The sequence below is a fragment of the Kogia breviceps genome, chromosome 7, assembly GCF_026419965.1.
Source record: "Kogia breviceps isolate mKogBre1 chromosome 7, mKogBre1 haplotype 1, whole genome shotgun sequence".
NCBI lineage: Eukaryota > Metazoa > Chordata > Mammalia > Artiodactyla > Physeteridae > Kogia > Kogia breviceps.
Genome location: NC_081316.1, coordinates 49,159,086 through 49,179,641, shown reverse-complemented (window position 1 = coordinate 49,179,641; position 20,556 = coordinate 49,159,086). Strand labels below are relative to the sequence as shown.

The following is a 20,556-nucleotide window of genomic DNA, read 5'->3' as shown; positions in this document are numbered from 1 at the left end:
CCAGGTACCAACATGGCTGGAGACATGAGTGGGTCTAGAGGAGTGATAACGGACATTAAGACTTTGAGTTAGTTCAGCTCAGCAAACGTTTATCAAGAGTACACTAGTTTCCAGGAAAGAGATGAAGAAAACAAGGCTCCTACCTTCGAGTGACTCACAGTGTCCTGAAGGAGCCAACACACAAATAGATCATTTGAGTAAACTGTAGACAAGTGTCCACAGTGGCAAGCACAGTTTTGGAAGTAGCTAGAAATCATTATTAGTAATCATGGGATCGGCAATGTTCTCAGTGATGCAAGATGGGTATGAACCCCAGAGTGTACAGTTAAAATTGTGTCTACCTCTACATGACCCCCATTCAGAGAATCGTAAAGCACTTGGGAGATCTTACATTATCAGTCTCTTCATTTCCTACAGATAAAGAAGCAGAGACCCTTAACTGTCTGAATGTTCTCTCCATTTATTATCATAGGGAAGAATTTGGGGTCGATTAATTCTCAATTTCACTCAACAACATGTATTTGGCACTTAGAACTGTCCCAGGTGTCAGAACAGAACGAGGAATGAGATGGTCGCTGACCTCAAGTTGCTCATGGTCTGGAAGGATTGAGCACAGACCAACAAGCAAACAGACACATAAAATTGTAAGATGATAATTAGCATCCTGGAACTATGCACGTAGTGGAGTGGGAACAAAGTGAGGGCGTCTACAGCAGTCTGCAGGAGGCAGGAATGGCTTCGCAGAAGGAGTGTTTGAATTGAAGCTTCTGGAATGAGTCAGACGTATTCCCAAAAGAAGGCCTTCTATGGAGACAACAGCTCTGCAGAGGAATGGAGGTGTAAGAGCATGGCATACTCAGGACCCCCCAGGCTCACCGTGTAGCTGAGCATGGAGGGTGGAAAGGGGCAGGTAGCACATGTTGATAATCAAGGCAGGCCACATCCTCAGCCTCAAGGAGCCCCTGAAAAAATGCTATGCAGGTCAGTGACATGATCAGATTTTTGAGGAAGAAATAACGCCTTACAACAAAGGTGAAGGCTAGAGGCAGGGAGACCAGGAGGCCCCTGTGGGAGTCCAAGCAAATGCAAATGAGGCCTGTTCCAGGGCAGTATGGCAGAAAAGATTGGCATGAGGGGTGCACGTGAGAGATGCCTGCTGGCCACCACATTTGCTCGGATGTGGATAGTTAGAACAGGGACACTAGATGGATGCCCAGGATTCTGGTGCAGACCAGTGTGTGAGTGAATGTTGGAGGGTGGACATCACTGAGACAACACAAATGGAAGGAGGAGGAGGTTTGAGGGGTAATGATTTGTCTGTGACTTTTGCGGGGTTGGGGTGCATGTGAGGGTCCAGAGAGAAGATTCCTAGGAAATAGTTGAACGCATTGGCTTGGAGATAGGGAACATGGTTTAGACACAAGAGTGCATATCGGGGAATGATCAGCAAACAGGTGGTGGTTAAAGCCTTGGGTAAGGAAATGGAGGCATTATGGGTGGAGAGGCAGCTTGGGGTGACTTCATAAAGGGCCTTGAATGATCTACAAAGGCTTGACAAGGTGAGACAGCTTTGGCTAAAGATCTTGTCCAAATAGGACCTGAGTTAGAGTCGAATTTATTAAATAAGTAAACATGGAGCATGGCTTGACACAAAGGTGAGAGCAGTGAACAAAAAGGAAAAATCTGTTTTTACCCTTATGCAGCCTATCAGCTTGGTGGAGAACCATGTATTTAATTAATTTCCACAACCGTAAGTGTTGCAAAAGAAAACTATAGGGTGAATTAGAGTACATAATTCAGGAGGCGGAGAGAGTGGGGGGCCGGCACTTGGTCTGTGAGGTCAAGGAGGCATCTCTGAGGAAATGGCATTTCAGCTAGATCCAAAGGATGAGTAGGCAAGATCCAGTGAAGGGAGGGGGAGAGGACGGCATGTGCAAATGTCCTGAGATGGAAGACACTGTGTTGGAGCACCTGAAGGATGGCCGCGTGGCCTGAGGGAGCATGAGAGCTGGTACTCAGGAAAAGGAGGTGATGTAGGTGTGCCTGCTTCCCATTGCGTGCATAGAGGCTGCTTCAGGAGCCTGTGCAGCTGCCACCCTTCTCTGCCTATAAGCAGATACCTCGAGGACCTGGGTTTTTAAATCCAGGTCAACTCTGAAAGGAAGCATCTTTATAGCAACAGGATCCTCAAATGAGCAGTGAACTGCAGCCAGGAGGGCCTCTCTGTTCCTTGGCAGCCACTTGGCCCTGAGGCAGCCCCAGAGTTCCACCTCGGAGCCCACTGCAGGGAGTTGTTGACAAGCAATGAGGAGGCGATTTTGTACACGGTAATGACAGCGAGAGTTGTCTGGATTTGGAAAAGGGACCGTTCAAGCAGTAAAGAGAGGCAGAGGAGTTCAGCAGCCAGGAAATCAACATGTTTTGGTCAACACAGCTCACCTGGGAGTATAACATTTTAGTTCAGCAGCAGCAGTAAAACATGCCTCTCCAGAACTTACCATGTCCAGGAATTAGCTCAAGAGTCAAAATCCAGCCTTGGCACCTAATGACCTTACATGTTTCTTCTGTAAAACATAACAAACCAATTGGGAAAATAAACTTGGAAGGAAACTGGATGGATTTTTCATTTTTTTACACAGAAGATTCTTATGAGTTATCTATTTCATACATATTAGTGTATATATGTCAATCCCAATCTCCCAATTCATCCCCCCCACACACTTTTCCCCCTTGGTGTCCATGCGTTTGTTCTCTACATCCGTGTCTCTATTTCTTCCCTGCAAACTGGTTCATCTGTACCATTTTTCTAGATTCCACATATATGCATTAATATACGATATTTGTTTTTCTCTTTCTGACTTACTTCACTCTATGACAGTCTGGGTCCATCCATGTCTCTACAAATGACCCAATTTCATTCCTTTTTATGGTTGAATAATGTTCCATTCTATTTATGTACCACATCTTCTTTATCCATGTGTCTGTTGATGGACACTTAGGTTGCTTCCATGACCTGACTATTGTAAACAGTGCTGAAATGAACACTGGGGTGCATGTATCTTTTTGAATTATGGTGTTGGTATATGCCCAGTAGTGGGATTGCTGGGTCATATGGTAATTCTATTTTTAGTTTTTTAAGGAAGCTCCATACTGTTCTCCATAGTGGCTGTATCAATTTACATTCTCACCAACAGTGCAAGAGGGTTCTCTTTTCTCCACACCCTCTCCAGCATTTGTGTTTGTAGATTTTCTTATGATGCCCATTCTAACCCGTGTGAGGTGATACCTCATGGTAGTTTTGATTTGCGTTTCTCTAATAATTAGTGATGTTGATCAGCTTTTCATGTGCCTCTTGGCCATCTGTATGTCTTCTTTGGAGAAATGTCTATTTAGGTCTTCTGCCCAGTTTTGGATTGGGTTGTTTGTTTTTTAATATTGAGCTGCATGAGCTGTTTATATATTTTGGAGATTAATCCTTTGTCCGTTGATTTGTTTGCAAATATTTTCTCCCATTCTGAGGGTTGTCTTTACATCTCATTTATAGTTTCCTTTGCTGTGCAAAAGCTTTTAAGTTTCATTAGGTCCCATTTGTTTATTCTTGTTTTTATTTCCATTACTATAGGAGGTGGGTCAAAAAAGATCTTGCTGTGATTTATGTCAAAGAGTGCTCTTCCTATGTTTTTCTTGAAGAGTTTTATAGTGTCCAGTATTGCATTTAGGTCTTTAATCCATTTTGAGTTTATTTTTGTGTATGGTGTTAGGGAGTGTTCTAATTTCATTCTTCTACATGTAGCTGTCCAGTTTTCCCAGCACCACTTATTGAAGAGACTGTCTTTTCTCCATTGATTATCCCTGCCTCCTTTGTCATAGATTAGGTGACCATAGGTGCATGCATTTATCTCTGGGCTTTATATCTTGTTCCATGGGCTATATTTCTGTTCTTCTACCAGTACCATATTGTCTTGATTACTGTAGCTTTATAGTATAGTCTGAAGTCAGGGATTCTGATTCCTCCAGCTCCATTTTTTTCCCTAAAGACTGCTTTGGCTATTCGGGGTCTTTTGTGTCTCCATACAAATTTTAAGATTTTTTGTTTTAGTTCCATAAAAAATGCCATTGGTAATTTGATAGGGATTGCATTGAATCTGTAGATTGCTTTGGGTAGTATAGTCATTTTCACAATATTGATTCTTCCAATGCAAGAACATGGTTTATCTCTCCATCTGTTTGTGTCATCTTTGATTTCTTTCATCAGTGTCTTATAAGTTTTCTGAGTACAGGTCTTTTACCTCCTTAGGTAGGTTTATTCCTAGGTATTTTATTCTTTTTGTTGCAGTGGTGAATGGGATTGTTTCCTTAATTTCTTTTACTGATCTTTCATCGTTAGTGTATAGGAATGCAAGAGATTTCTGTGCATTAATTTTGTATCCTGCAGCTTTACCAAATTCATTGATTAGCTCTAGTAGTTTTCTGGTGGCATCTTTAGGATTCTCTATGTATAGTATCATGTCATCTGCAAACAGTGACAGTTTTATTTCTTCTTTTCCAATTTGTGTTCCTTTTATTTCTTTTTCTTCTCTGATTGCCATGGCTAGGACTTCCAAAACTATGTTGAATAATAGTGGTGAGAGTGGACATCCTTCTCCTGTTCCTGATCTTAGAGGAAATGCTTTCAGTTTTTCACCATTGAGAATGATGTTTACTGTGGGTTTGTCGTATATGGCCTTTATTATGTTGAGGCAGGTTCCCTCTATGCCCGCTTTCTGGAGAGTTTTTATCATAAATGGATGTTTAATTTTGTCAAAAGCTTTTTCTGCATCTATTGAAATGATCATATGGTTTTTATCCTTCAATTTGTTAATGTGGTGTAGTACATTGATTGATTTGCATATATTGAAGAATCCTTGCATCCCTGGGATAAATCCCACTTGATCATGGCGTATGATCCTTTAATGTGTTGTTGGATTCTGTTTACTAATATTTTGTTGAGGATTTTTGCATCTATATTCATCAGTGAGATTGGTCTGTAATTTTATTTCTTTGTAATATCTTTGTCTGGTTTTGGTATCAGGGTGATGGATTTTTCAAAGAAAGCAAGAACTCCTATGAAAATTTATCTGAAGTCTACTAAATCCATCCTCCTAAGCCCCTTGTAAGAGGAACCTAACTAGATTGCAGTTCCATTTTGTAAAAAGCCATAAATTTGTTTTTCCACATTTTGGGCCTTTTTTCCCTCATTTTTCCTGTCAGGTTGCTTCATTAGGTGGAAAACTGGATGACCAGGGGCTGTAATTTACTGTTGTTTTTCTCGTATTGATGCTGAGTGCAACTTTATGTTCCTTCCAGCCTCCAAATATGTATTTTGAGGTAATAAGCTGTCTTATTCAAGGTAATGATTTAAAGATTGAGTAGAGGTTCCTCTAGATTTTGTGGTTAAACACAATATCAAGAATTGCCAAAAGTTCAATACCTGACTTTAGGCTTAATAACAATGAGACCTCAAGCCTCTGTTTTCTCACCTGCAAAATGCAAATAAACAAAACTGCTCCACTTACTGAGGAAAGTGTTTTTGGAAAATGAATGAGATAATACATGGAAGAGTGCTTATATGGCACCATCTGCATATTAAGTATTAATATGATAATAATTATCATCACTATGACCAAGAGGAAGATTATTCACACTAAGACTCAAAGACATTTTACATCTGCCATGCAAATTCCTTATCTACATATTCTTCTTTTCTCTCTTCTCTCAATTTTCACAGACATGCATAAGAATAACATCTCAGATATGGAAACGGGTTGGCCATCCCCCTCCACTTCCCAAAGAGGAAAAAAAATATTTTGTGACTGTTAAAAACATATTTTAACTGTCAAAGGTGCTTACAACCAGCCATCAGAATTGTGAAGTATACATCAGAGTTTTCCTTTTGTTTGGTGACAATGTAAAAATCACAAATTTTACAAGAAGATGGAAAAGAAAGAAAAGAACATGAATACTGAAAGAATTCGGATGCTGATAGCAGTTCCCAATAATTAGATGAAATACTCATGGGCTAACATATAATAAAGGTTATATTGTTTTTTTGTGTCTGTTGAGGGGAGCATATTTTAAGTCTGCTACAGCTATATAATCTGACACATTTCGTAAAGTCAATCCTATTTCTTCTCCCTCTCCACTCCACACCACAATAAGATCCTTGCCTCCTTCCTACCCTTTCAGCAATGATTTCCATTACTGGATTTAGGTCCTTCCCTGCTTTTATGGATGAACTATGAAGAGTTATGCATTTGACATGAACTACAGGAATACGAGAAGTTGAGATGCCCTAAGGCACAGAATAGACCTTTCATGGGGTGACAGGGGAAAGACTGGCGAAAAAAGTTTTTCTCTTTTCTAATTGTAAAATGCTTTCTCTTTCAAAACTCAGGTGACTGTGACAGATGGTGGTTTCTCTCCAAAACAGTCAACAATTTGGGTGGTGGTTCAGGTTTTGGATGAAAATGACAACAAGCCCCAGTTCCCAGAGAAGGTCTACCAGATCAAGCTGCCAGAACGTGACCGGAAGAAGAGGGGAGAACCCATTTATAGGGCTTTTGCATTTGATAGAGATGAGGGCCCAAACGCAGAAATTTCCTACAGTATCGTTGATGGGAATGATGATGGAAAGTTCTTCATTGACCCTAAAACTGGCATGGTTTCTTCCAGAAAGCAATTTACAGCAGGGAGTTATGACATTCTAACGGTAAGATTTTTCTGAACCTCAATAACATTAATGCGGGGGAGGAAGTTATTTTCTTAGTCATGTATATTTTTTAAGCAAAAAAATCTCTGGCGTAAAAAGTGCAGCCACACAACAGTGGAAGGCTACTTTCTGTTTCAGTGATATTCTTAATGAGATCATTTCCTTTGGTTGTGTCCTATCAGCCAAACTCCCCATTCCCAGTACACAGCCTGCTCCATCATTTACTCAATTACAGTTCCTGTGGCCCCAGATCATTTCAAGGTACTGAGCATAGATGTAAACTGAGGGAAGGGGAATAGCAGAGTGACATAACCTTCCCACCGCTCATTATGTCCTGAAAATATCCCAAAGAAAACAACTCTTGTAATTGTTGACAATGGGTTAAAACATGAATTTAGCTGTATAAGTTGTGAGACACAAATCATAGCTAGGCTCATTCTGTAAAAAGTGAAAAAACTTAAGTAAAAAATGACTAAATTTTTCATTGTTAGAAAATTAAAAATAAAAACAAACATGAGCACCATCTCAAATAGAGGCTTAAACTCCCATACCTAAGGTGCCAGCCTGCACTTCCCACCCCTAACCACTTTAGACTTGTAATGCCTATGCCCAAAGGAGGACTTCTCAGCCTCACAGGTGATGGACACTTCCCAGGGTCTCAACAACTGTCAAGAGTTAGCACCATCTGCCATCCTTCTCTTAGTCTTCAGCCTTCTCCACTGTGTATGGTCAATCGTTTATTATTTTAAAGGATAGTCAGAGTGCATTTATTTTCCTTTGTGCTCCTATGGTCTGGACTTGGATTCCTTTCCCTGCTCAGTAATGTATCCAGAAGAGTGAGCAGAGAAAAGAAAATAATAATAATAATAATAAACAGCCCTGTTTCTACCATTAGCAGCTCTCATGTAATATGTGCTGTTGCAGTTGTGTGAGACTTGCCAATGGGAATCTTTGAGGACTGGGTGGATTGCAGTGGATACTGTTGGTACCCTGTCCAGATCCCCTTTATCAGGCTGGTGCAGACATCCCCCAACTGTTATGAGTGTTGGCTGCTAAGGGCTCACAGCTGCCCCCTTCTCCAGAGAGTCATCCTTGGCTCAACTTTTTGGCCCAAGAGGTTCCACACTCCTACCCCAGCCCAGCAGCCCACAGCCAATAACTACTAACTGACACCAGATATAAAAGTCCAACCTCCTTGCCTCCAGGTGGATCCAACATTTTGATACAATTATTCAGAGCTCCCTTTGGGATCAGGCTGAGGTTAGACTTCAACTGAGACCACACCCTTGCTTAGCATCTTCCCCGTCCATCCTGCTTTCTTCACTCCCTTTCTCCTGGGAACACTTCCTCCTGAAACCATTTGTACGCAAATCCCTATCTCAGACTCTGCTCCTAGGAAACCCTACCTAAGACATCTACCTTCAAACATCCTTCATCTCACAGGAATTTTCTGGGGCAGAGTGATCATCCATGAACATAGCATTAGGGAGCTATGAGTTATCACTGTTTTTAAAGACTATAACTATTAGCTATGCTCCTAAAAATGTTTTCATTGATGTAATATTTTTAAATCCGTTTTTTATTTTGATTTTGAAATTTCTGTCATTGATGTCTACTTGTTGGCTTAACTGCATTCCCCCTGCCCCCAACACACACATGTAAATCCAGGACACCACAGCTGTTAACCCTGCATATCTGAGCAAGGAAACATGCTTTTCTCAGTCCTTATATCAGACCATAAAGAAGAGTCATTAACACCCTCTTCCTTACCCCACTGGCTCGGGGAGCCCATGTTTCTACCAAGAGAGGTCTCTTTCACCCCTTCAGAGTTAGCGTAACTGAAGGGCCTCTGAGACGAATTTTGCAAGGCTGATGCTTTTCCCACACCCCCTCCCATTATCCTCCTGGAATCCTATGTGACAATTCTATGTGTCTATGTGATGCACTTTGTTCCCTTTCCAACACTACCACCAGAGGTATAAGGAATCAAATTAGCTCTTGCTACTCATGTAACTATCATTCATGTCCATAAAGCACTAAAATTTGTAAGTGCACCATTTATTTTTCAAGGTTTCCACATCTGCAAGGTTGGCAGTGATTCAAATCACTTTCTGGCAAATGTGGTGTGGGCCCCCCATGTGACCAAGTTGTTTTCCCCAATTCCTGAGCCCATTCTCTCCAGATCTCCACTTTCTTCTTCCCCTTGCTGACCCTGTGCTGAGGATGGACTCTCAGCCCAACAACATACAAGTGACAGATCGAGACTTCCACCAGGATCCGGGCTCTAAGACAGCTTTCTGTTCTCTCCGTGTGTGAGTAGATAAAGGCAGTGGACAATGGCCGCCCTCAGAAGTCCTCCACGGCCCGTCTCCACATTGAATGGATTAAGAAACCACCTCCTTCACCTGTGCCGTTGACCTTCGATGAGCCATTTTATAACTTTACAGTCATGGAAAGCGATAGAGTCACCGAGATTGTAGGGGTGGTGTCTGTGCAGCCAGCTAACACCCCTCTGTGGTTTGACATCGTTGGTAAGTTCGAGTCCTCCAGAGCAGTACTAGGCAATGTAATCATTGACTGTTCAGAGCAACTAACCAAACAAACAAACAAAAAACACAACGATTAGCGCTAAGATTAAAAGATGTATAGTGCTGGAATGCAAAAGAGCCAGTAAAATGAATAATCGACCTGTGCTTTCATTCTGACTCTGTAGCTAAGCTGAACAGAAAGTGCTCTCTGGCTGGATTTTCCATAGTATGTTATTTACTGCAATCTTAATGTCTTTCTGTGTGTCATTTAAATTCTATTGTCACACTTGGCTAATCTCATTTCTAAATGTATTGATGGTACTGGACTTGCTGTCCTTCATTTCTCTCTTTTTCTTCACCTTTTTCTGCATTCTGTTCTTTTTTTTTTTTCTGCTCCCGACTGCCCTGCTTCAAGGTGGCAAGCATGCTCGAGAGATGTTCTATATTCTACAGACAGCTTGTGGGCAGAACTGTTCAACAGAAGGTACCCTTAGTGCAAACACATTTGCTAAAATACAGCTATCCAATCTGCCTTTTACGGGTTTTTTTTTTTAAGCAAATTAAATTACATCTTTCATAACTGCCTGTGACAGGCTGAAGTGCAGCCCACAAATTTCATACATGCCTCTAACAGCTATTGCATTACTCATATCCAGTGACTCCTTTGTTTGAGGTTTGATGGGTTTGGATTTGGGGCAGGGGTGGGGGGTTGTTTTGATTTCTTAAAAAAATTTTTTTCTTTGCTTTTGAGGTATGTGGGCTTTTTGTTGTTTTGTTTTGATCTTTTTGTAGCTTGGTTTAACTGGGCCTTTTCCAATTGAAAAGTAAATTCAAATAGATCCCAACCCCTCGGTTTTGCAGCAGGAGTGCCATTCGTAGACCAGAAAGCCCCACCGGGAGAGTCCCTGGCTGCTGTCCACAATAGGAAGGGCAGGAAATGCAACCTAGATATATAGCCAGGGAGAGCTTCCCATAAGAGCCAAATACAGAAAGCAGATGGATGCAGGCAGGATAGACCTTGGAAGTCAACCTTTAAATTCCTTGAAAGAAAGCAAGCAAGCACGCAAGGCTACAAAAAGAGAGGGCAAAACAGCACCACTGCCCTCCACAACCAGGCAGCGAGAGGCAGTGGAGAGGAAATAAGTGCTGAGGGCCAGGACACAAAACAAGGGGAGAGAGTGTGCGCCAGCCCTGGATCTGACACTGTGTCGAGCTGGAGCTAACTTCCCACGGTTCTCCGTGGAATGCAGTGAATGTAGAGAGCTGGTCTGGGGGAATCATTTCCTTCCACATGTCACTGCTTGGATAGGATGGGTAGGAACCTGCCTCTCTTCCCAGGAATGGCTGGGTCTGGGGAAAGCATTTAGAACATTCAACATCTGTTTCAATGAAGCACAGAAAAAGAATGCCCCATGTCCGCCAATCAAACTTCAGTAGAGGGTCCTCTGAACTTCCCAAAAGAAAGGGCTTGTTTTCTACCTATTTCATTTTATGGAATGCCAGTAGAGCGTCTGTGTTTTACTTAATGGGCATTAATCACACCATCCCTGTACAGGACCATCCTCATTCCCAAACTTTCAACTCCGTCTTCATTTCCACTTAACGCATTTGAAGTGAAACCTCTTCTGATCCATGAAAGATGTCTCGGCTTCTGTATCTTCTCAGTCATTTTCAGGTCATTAATTTATTATCCACTGCAGTGTCTTCTTTCTTGGTGAAACAGAGGGTCACACCTATGCATCGCCTGGTTGTCTGTGCCGTCGCCTTTGGTGATTCCTTCAGAACCACCCTCAGTCAGTCACAGAAGATGCATCTCAGTCTCAATGTGTCCCCGGTGCAATCATGACTTCTTTTAAATAACTCGAGGAAGAGTACAGTGGAAAGCCAACAGGCTGCAGGGCTCCTGCCGTGCTGTCCCGAGATGTGAGAGGAGTTGCCCTCTGCCATCAGCCACCAGTTCATCTCCCTCCTCCCCTGACACTCCAGTTTGCAAGCACCTCGACAGCCTGACAACACCGCTTCTCTCCCTTGTGTGATGCATGCATGCAACCTCCCGACATGCAGCATATCCCACCCACCCCAGGATGCCCTCGCTTGCACTTCTTGTCAGAAATCTTGCAAGCACAGCCTTCACTGATGCTCAGTCCAACCAATCACCTGACACTAGTTATCCAGTCACTTTTGCAATTCTTCAGCATCCCTGCATGTGTGTGTATGGTGTGTATAGGTAAGCATGCCTAGTGGTGCTACGTGTAACCTTACTTGCATGAATTCCATGCCAGCATTATTAGTGCTAGTGTACATTTTCATTTGTGTTTATCCTAGCTTTAATGTTAACCCTTAAGGTCAAGGTCTTTGCCTCCTGATTCCTTCCTCCTGCCAATGCTTCTTTTGATGTCCATCCACGGTGAGTGGATTAAACAATGGTGACCGATGGAGATGCCCCAGGCAGCCCATGTGTTAACACTACTGATGCCTCCTGAGACCCATCCAGAGTCAGTGTGACCTTTCACTGTATTCCCAGCCTGAGCAACACAGCACCTTTGACCAAATGAGGACTGGTCCAAGAAGAGACGGGCAGTTGACAGATGAGAGTCCTCACTGGAAGTAGTCCCTTTAAGCTGCTTCAAATCCATATCCAGGAATCATAATCAAAAACATGGCATCCGTTTTCATGTTTCTCCATCCTTATTCCTAAATCTATACTCTTTTTATAGAATCCTCTCAGTTTTAGTACACAAGTAATTCTCTTAATGAAGACCTACTGGGTTGTTCCTCCAGTCTAGATACTTCCATCACAGATTTCACTGTATATCTCGTAACGTCTAGTCAAGCTTCTCCTGCAAATTGAACTTACTGGTCCAGATGCTCAAACAGAACATGATTTTATTTCAATCCCCGCATCCAGCCAACATATTGAAATGTCAACTCTTTATTTCACGGCGAAACTACAAACTTTTCCCCAGGTGCTGGCTGCACTCAGAATGGATATGGTCCTCCTTCCACCAAATCCCCCTCTTGAAAATCCTTTCTGATCTAAGAGAGTCATATTTTTTTCAACCTGCTGACAACGCCTTTCCCTTTCTCTAAAAACCTATTGTTTCCTTTATCATATTCAGATGTTTCATTCTTCCTTTCAAGCTTTCTTGCTTGTTTATCCTTGGCCACTGAAACTCTCCTCTGTCTCTTCCCTTCCTCCTTACCTAAGCATCTTCCCTGGCCAGGCTAACATAGAGGAGAGAGAGGGAAAGTGCTTCTGAGTACTTAAGCAACATAGCAGTGTACTATAGCTGGATAGACACCTATACAGACACTTACGGTTATAGACAATACCACCTCCCGGCCTAACAGCTATAGCTTGCAAATGCTATAACTAATGAATTTCATTAAATCAGCAGAAATAGTGTTCCAGCATGCCTTTTCCCCTGAGAGTATTGTCTCCTCATTTCCATATTTTGAAATCTACCTGAATCTTGTTTAACTGCATTTCTGTTCCTCCCACCGTGATATGAATTCACAAAAACCACGTCGAGAGCAAGATTTCATTCCCAAGTCCAGACCCCGCCAACAAGGACCTGCCAGATACTTTCATGTGCCTCCAAAGAGACCACTGCTTACAATGTTACGGAGGTGGACTCTCCTCAGCTTCCAGAAACAGAAGCCCACTTGTAACCGAGTTATGAAAGCTATAATTAAAAGGAAACATTATAAAGTTCAGCTGTTCTGTGGTTAAACAGCCCATTGCACAGCATGTTCCTTCCCTGTGTTAAAAGGGAAAGAAAATGAAGGGAACAAAACTAACCCACAATCCTTTGTGGCTTTATCACATATCTTCACACTTCTCAGGAGACTATGATTTCAACTCAGCAGCATCTTGATTTACATACTCTCTAATGTGCATGCAATCTGGTCCCTGTATCCTTATCCCACGGGCAAATATTTGTATTGTAAAGATCACCGCTATTACACACTTCAAACAATTCCTCTTTACCTCCAGTTTGATGGGGGATGCTACCACCCACTTTTCTAGCTTTTCTCCTGACTTAGACTAGAAAAACTGTTTTCCTTGTAGACAGTAAGCACTTAAAATATCTCTGTTTATTTGCCTCACCCAATACGTAGAGAAGAGAAAGGCTGTTCTTTGAAAATAATCCTCTGATGGTACAAGGTAACACATGGGTCCAGCTCTAGCAGAAATACATTTCTGTGCTGCAGGTACAGAAGGACTGCTTGGGCCCTTAGTTTGTCATAGGTTCCTGCAGAATTTGGGTTCTTGACTGCTTCTGTCTCATAAGCTTATACCTGTCCTTAGAGAACCTTGTCCCTAATGGAGCCATCCCTTAATAGGGTTCCATCAAAGAGGCAAGTTAAAGTCTTTGATGGCACCCTGACTAGCACTTCGTCTCTCTGGGTCTTCTCTAACCTCATGGCCCGATTTCTTTATCACAAAACTCCCCCACCACCCCTCCCAAGAAAAGCCATGTCTGTGTCCCATTTTATTTTTTAATTTTTTAATTTTTAATTTTTAATTTTTTTTTTACTTTTGGCTGTGTTGGGTCTTCGTTTCTGCGTAAGGTCTTTCTCTAGTTGTGGCGAGCGGGGGCCACTCTTCATCCTGGTGCGCCGGCCTCTCGCTATCGCGGCCTCTCTTACTGCAGAGAACAGTCTCCAGAGGCGCAGGCTCAGTGGTTGTGGCTCACGGGCCTAGTTGCTCCGCGGCATGTGGGATCTTCCCAGACCAGAGCTCCAACCCGTGTCCCCTGCATTAGCAGGCAGACTCTCAACCACTGGGGCACCAGGGAAGCCCTGCGTCCCATTTTTAATACAGCTCATCCTCCATCAGGATGACTCTTGCTCAGTCATCAGTTGACATCATTTCTTCCAATTGGATCCCAAACATGCCTCTCTTTTCTCCATAGCAACAATGTGGTCCATAGGAACCACTTAGGAACCTGAAGAGACTTTAGGAAAATAATAAAAAGCCTAAAACAGCTTCGGATATGATCATTTGTACGAAAATGAATTTTAAACCAGGTTCTAGACAGGATTTTCCTTCCTACCACTGTTTCCCACCTCCAGCCTGCGTCTCCTGCCTTCCATGTAAATATCCGTTTTAGCCCCGTACTGTGCTTGCTTCATTCCAAGGCAGAAAATTATTCATGATCAAACCATAGAAATGGCGTTTAACATTTTTCCTTAAGTTAGGTGTAACATGCTGAACTTGAATGAACAGCTTGCGAACAACTCCCTTAATTCATTGAGATTCAGCGGCTCGGTGTTTTGGAAGCCTCTCCCATAGCTCGTCTCCCTTGGTGACTACTAGATTTTGGTTGGTATTTTTACCATCGCACGTAGAGTGGATAGGAATCATAGCTAGGGGAGGGGCCCGGAAGCTTCTCTAAAGGGAAAACTGTGAGATAGTCAGCATTAGATCTCATTATGGAGAGGTGGTGATTCTTTAAAGAAAAACTTAACTAAATCATGGCCCAACACCCTGCTGCCCGGTACATTCCAGCAGTAGCTGCTGGCTCAAAGTATTTTCATTCCTGTCCCATTTTCAAAGCTTTTTGGGACACTCCGACTTGCAGTGTTTAACTTTAGAATCCAATAGAAATCCAACACGCCTCTCGTGCTCTTTGTTTACTCCTTAACACCCGTCTTGACCGAAAATGGTCAAAGAAATGTCCCTGACATGAATTCTCTGTTATGTGGGCTGTTCACAACCTCGCTTTTAGCCATCTCTGCCTCACACCCCTGCAGCAACGCTCAGGCCGTGACTTCTCTTAATTCCCCACTTTGTTGAAATCAGACCAGCTCCGCAGTGTCCTCCCTCCTCCCCACCCTTTGTTTAGCCCAGCGCTGCTGCCCCAGCACACTCTGGCTTTGCATGTTGTTACTGGCTCTGAGGAAGCACATCTTCTTTAAACAGAATGCTGCTAGTGAAAGCAGACTCCTTCCATTTAATAGTCTCACCCCAGATGAATTGGACATGAGTTCCTACAAAATGAAATCACCTTTCAGGCTAAAAGGGAGCTTGAAAAATAAGGACTGGGGGAGAGAGACGGAGTCGTTCATGAAATGGGAGGCTTAAGTGATAGGTTATGAAATTGCGGGAGGGTTGATGGTGAACTGCTGGTCTAGATTCTGTATCCCTTGTCAGAAATTCATTTTAAAACTCAGGGAAGATTTGGGGAACCTGGTTTTACATGAAATCTTGGTTTAACTAGGAGCTAAAGCCCTAGAAGTGAGTATTAGAGGCCTCTAGCCTTATTGATGGATGGAAAGACAGTCACAGGCTTTCTTTGTCAAGCTCACCTTGATCTGCTTTCTCTTTGTCTATCTCCCCTGCTCCTTTCAACTTTTCTAGAGTATTTGAAACAATAAAGGTGAATGGGGGAGATACACACACACACATAAACACACATGCAGGAGGAGAGAAAACTGTAAAAAACCACCACCATATTGAGGGGAGTTCCCTGTGCTCTGCCCAGTATTCTCCAATAACCTAAATAGGAAAAGAATTTGAAAAGGAATAGGTACATGTATATGTATAACTGAATCACTTTGCTGTACACCTGAAACTAACACAAAATTGTTAATCAACTATACTCCAAAATAAAATAAAAATAAAAAAGCACCAGCATAAAAGAAGCCAAAAATGTTTTTTGATTAAAAAAATGACTAATAAGAAGGTGCACAATCTATATGCCATATGTAAAATATGTAAATTTTATGCCACTAAGCACATGAAACGATGATGTATTTCTGTATAGGGAGGGCCCTGAGGAAAATGTGACTCTAGGGCAATGAGGGAGAGGAAATAGTATTGCCCTATTGAAACAGTAACTGAAACTGGAAATCTTTGCTTGTATGTTCTCTAAATTTCATTTATATTTGTCTTTAAACTGGAGCAAATCAAAGGCTTATAGTTTGTGTAGTTTCTATTTTACTTTGACCTACACATTTTCACCTTCCAAAATAATTGACCCTCTTCCACCCCACCCCCCCAAAAAAAACATAGTACTCAAATTTAAGAAAGTAAAAATCTTGGTTAGGAAGACATTCTAAAGATGATTTTAAATGTTATTTAAAATATGATTTAATACCCACTAGAAATGGCTTGAGAAGTTGCTTTCCCATCTTTCCTTCTACACAGTCTGAGGCAGTTTTATGTCTTTTCTTTGAAAGTTTCCATGGCAGAGGTTTTTTTTTCATAATATACCACTGGATAGCAAATGATTTTTCTTTGCTCATTAGGATGGTTATTCAAGACACTTGAATCAGGCGTACATTTCATTTCATGTGGTTATCAACATGAAACGTTCCCTTTGAAATAGGCATGGTGACCTAAGGCTTACTTCCCTTTCAGCCTAGATTTCCTCCCCTTTCTCTTTATCCTGTTCTTCAAAAGACACTTTTTGGAGTTAACATTTAGTATTTCTCAGTAAATCAATTAAAGATATTAAGTGGAAGATGAGTCTCTTTTTGAGATGAAATTTTTGAAAAATATATCATCTCCAAGCAATTCTCTGGTACACCCATATCTCCATAACTTTAATTAAATGTCAAGGGCAATTATGTTCTCTCTAGCAATTAAATAATCTCAAGTGTATATGACAGCTACACACAATAAGTACCTGAAAAACCTGGTCATATGTATGACCAGGTTTTTTTTTTTTAAGTACACCATATTATTTATTTCGTATCATTATACATCAGATTCTAGCAATTCAGGTAAAATTCTCTATTCCTTTAACTCATCTGCCCATTTCTAATTCTAATATCATAGAAATTGTATATAATATTGTTGACTGATCATCAAAATTAAATGCAAAAAAGAGAAACCAAGATTTCTTTTCTAAAATATGAAATTCAGTAAATGCATTGCCCTATGTGCCCTATGTGTGTGTTAAATAAAATTACTGTCCAAGAACAAAATTTGTGGACATGATGAAATTTCAGACTAAAGTAAATAGAGCTTGTGAACATATACTGATACTTAATTAAAATCGTTCCAGCACTTATACCAATATCTTCTCTCCCCTTAAAAAAAAAAAATCTTTCATTTTGAAAAAGATCATAAACTACACTTTGGTTCACAGAGATGGAAACACCTACAGTAATTTCAACAAAGTCTATGCTGTTTTAGGCACATTAGTTACAGATTATGGATTACACCTAGTCCAGGGGGAGAAAAGTAAAGTTTTCTAAACATTTCTATGGATTATTTTATCAGCTGATGTTCCATAGCTGATGTTTTCATCTCCTTCTTTCCAGATTCCATTTTGTAAATCTCCCATAAACTTTCTATTTTGGGGGGGAAAGATAATTCACACTGTCAAGATGGCAAAAATATACTTCTATAAATATCCCAACTTACAGAGAGAGAACCTTTAATAAGAAATTCAATTTTACTGCTTTTTCTTATTTTCTAGTATTTATAACTTTATTTCTGACATCTAATTGAGGGAATCTGAACTCTACCAACCACATGTTTACCATCAATCCTGGAATAGATTTCAGAGTGTCTACTCATTTTTGTTAATAATAATTGGACTGTTTGTTTACCTAGAATTTAATCTATCAATACTTTGGAAAAGCAAAGGATCTACAAATTCCTAGCCCAGAAGCCACAAGGGGTTGAAGGACTTTAGCTTTCTAAATATTTTATGGAGTCAGTTTATGCTTCACTGCTATAACATTAGTGCTGAGGGGATTTTTCCAATACATTCTTTTTTTGTGACATTTGTTATGCATTGTAGAGGCTGTGCTTTGAAATATGAATTAAGTTAAAAAACAAAGGGTCCCATTTAAGATGTACAAAACTGAGTAATAGGGATGCCTGTCAGAAAAACATTTCTATATAAGATCTTCCTTTAAATCTGTATGCTTCAGTATGTGTAATAACTTTTCAGATATGCTAATTTCATGTTGTTTTGTGAACTCGTCAGGGGGCAATTTTGACAGCTCTTTTGATGCAGAGAAGGCTGTTGGGACCATTGTCATTGCAAAACCTTTGGACGCAGAGCAGAGGTCCATCTATAATATGAGTGTGGAAGTCACCGATGGGACAAATGTTGCTGTCACTCAGGTAAGATGTCAAATTACTAAATAGTGGGAATGCCGAGAAGTCTGCTAAAGTCAGGGGGTGCAAGCAATTAAAATACCTGTTGAAAGTAGTAAATTATGTCCATGGAGTTTTAGTGTTTAAAAAAAAAGCATTTGCAAGAACAGCTTAACAAAGGATTCTATCAACATTATTACATAACTTAGCTGCATCTTTCAAGAAGTTATGATTGTTCATGCATGGAAGAGTGATGTGTATTTGTTTCCTGATCATTTCTTGTAAGATTTATCTCTTTGACAACAAAGTCAGCTTTCCTTGAATTTACAAAGAGAAGGACATCTGTAGTGTCTGAGTTAACACACCATGATATTCTTCACCTCCTCATGCTTTAGTCCCAGAAAGTTAAAGCTAGAGAATGCCTGAGTCCAAATTCATTTTACAAACTAAGATAATCTAAGTAGTATATCCAAGGTCACACAGCCTTAATAAAGAACAAGAGAGCTGTGTGTCCTGACTCGAATCTCCCGTTCCAGCCCCTATGCCAGTGGTTCTTCATCCTGGCTGCACAGTAAAATCCCCTGGTTTTGGAGGGTGTTAAAACCAATAAAGCTTGGGCCCCATCCCTAGAGGTCCTATGTGATTCTAACATGTAGCCAGGGTTGAGGACCATCACTTCTACTCTGCTACTTGAGTGTTCATGAAAGGGCACTGAGAACAAAGAAGAGGCGAAAAAAATCTCTGGGTGAGGCTAATACAATGTTAGATATCAATATGGAGCAGATTTACCCTACGTATGAGATTTTTGTTTGTTTGTTTTGTATTTTAGCACCAGAGACCTTAAGCCAGTTATGGCAGAGGGCTGGCACACACACGTAGCCCCTAACCCCTCCCACCCTCCCTGCCTCTCTCTTCTGTTCCCATGACCCCAGAAACCATCACTAATCGATCAAGGGTCTTTGTTTGTTTGTTTGTTTTGGTTTTTTTTTCCTGCTGAGCACAGATGTGGCCTCAGAATCCTTCTCAACACAGTGCTTCAGGTATTGAAGATGAAATATTTACCAACCCGAAAGTAAGCAAGTGTTGATTTATTTCAAATATGATGTAAGCTTTTGTAACAGTGTGGTTTTTACAAAGGGAGAGGAGGAGGGTTTTATGTGTTTGTCTATCCAGCTGTCTCTCAGTTTGAAGCTGTTTCAAAAACATGATGAGACTCTTTCCTTTGAGACTGTTTGTAAGCATAAAGTGGCGGAGTTTGAAGGAAACAGTAGCGTTGGTTATAGTACAACCCTTTTACTTTTCATTCAAATAAACTGAAACACAGAAAAGGGACATGACATGCACTTGATAAGGCAGCCCGTGTGTATCAACTACTGATCTTTAACCCATGTCCTTTTGTAGGATGAATATATGACCCTATTTGCCTGAGAGAATCCCATTTATACTTATTGCACTGGTGTAATTATGACACTCAAAGTTGCCCCAGTTGAGACAGTAAATTGTATGGTCACCCTACCTAAATCCAGACTGCTTCAGAGTATCTTCAAAAGATAGAGATACCTGGAAAGGACCCCAGGATTGAGATCCTGCATGAATCACACAATCTAAAGACTAATACAAAACAACACACTTGTAGCATTGCTAAGTCTTTAGTGCTAATTCACTTTAAATGGGAATTTAAATTAGACTTTTAAAATTAGCCATGTCTTAACATATCCAACTTCAACTTTTTAGCACCACTTAGAAACATATGATGTATTTGAATAAAATACAAATAAAAGCATGGAACCCTATTCATTACTTACTTTTCTCCAGCATTTCATAACAGTTGAATTAAATGGTGATTCATTGTAGCCAGAATGTTATAGATACATATTAAATATTTTAGAATGAATTAATGGATAGTAGATATTATATTTTCAATAGGGCCTGAATGGCAGGTATGCTGGATCTCCAAAGCACACAACTGATAAATGTTAACCAAAAAAAATTAATCTATGAAACTTTTATTTCAGAATTTCATTAGGACCAGATGATAAATCATTCAAAAGCATCTTCTCTACAAATATATCTTGAGTTCATACTATGTGCAGGGAACTGTACTACATGCCTGAAGTCACAGTGGTTCAGAGTTTTAAACCCAGATAACTGATGTGCACCCACTTTTAAAAAATTAATATGGAAGCATGTATTACAAGACGTTGAATGTACATGTT

The 20,556-nt window shown here is 40.8% G+C and overlaps 1 protein-coding gene across 3 annotated transcripts in view; it reads left to right on the top strand.

Moving 5' to 3' along the window:
- The window catches only part of FAT3 (FAT atypical cadherin 3), a 719,190-nt gene that overhangs the window by 561,390 nt on the left and 137,244 nt on the right, over positions 1-20,556 (top strand). Inside the window, exons 6-9 of one of the 3 annotated variants that reach the window (XM_059068671.2) lie at positions 6,434-6,748; positions 9,069-9,279; positions 9,692-9,760; positions 18,228-18,367. In XM_059068671.2, the coding sequence (XP_058924654.1) occupies positions 6,434-6,748; positions 9,069-9,279; positions 9,692-9,760; positions 18,228-18,367 (735 nt within the window). The remainder of the gene's footprint in view (positions 1-6,433; positions 6,749-9,068; positions 9,280-9,691; positions 9,761-18,227; positions 18,368-20,556) is intronic. The other 2 variants (XM_067038291.1, XM_067038292.1) reach the window with 2 other exon arrangements.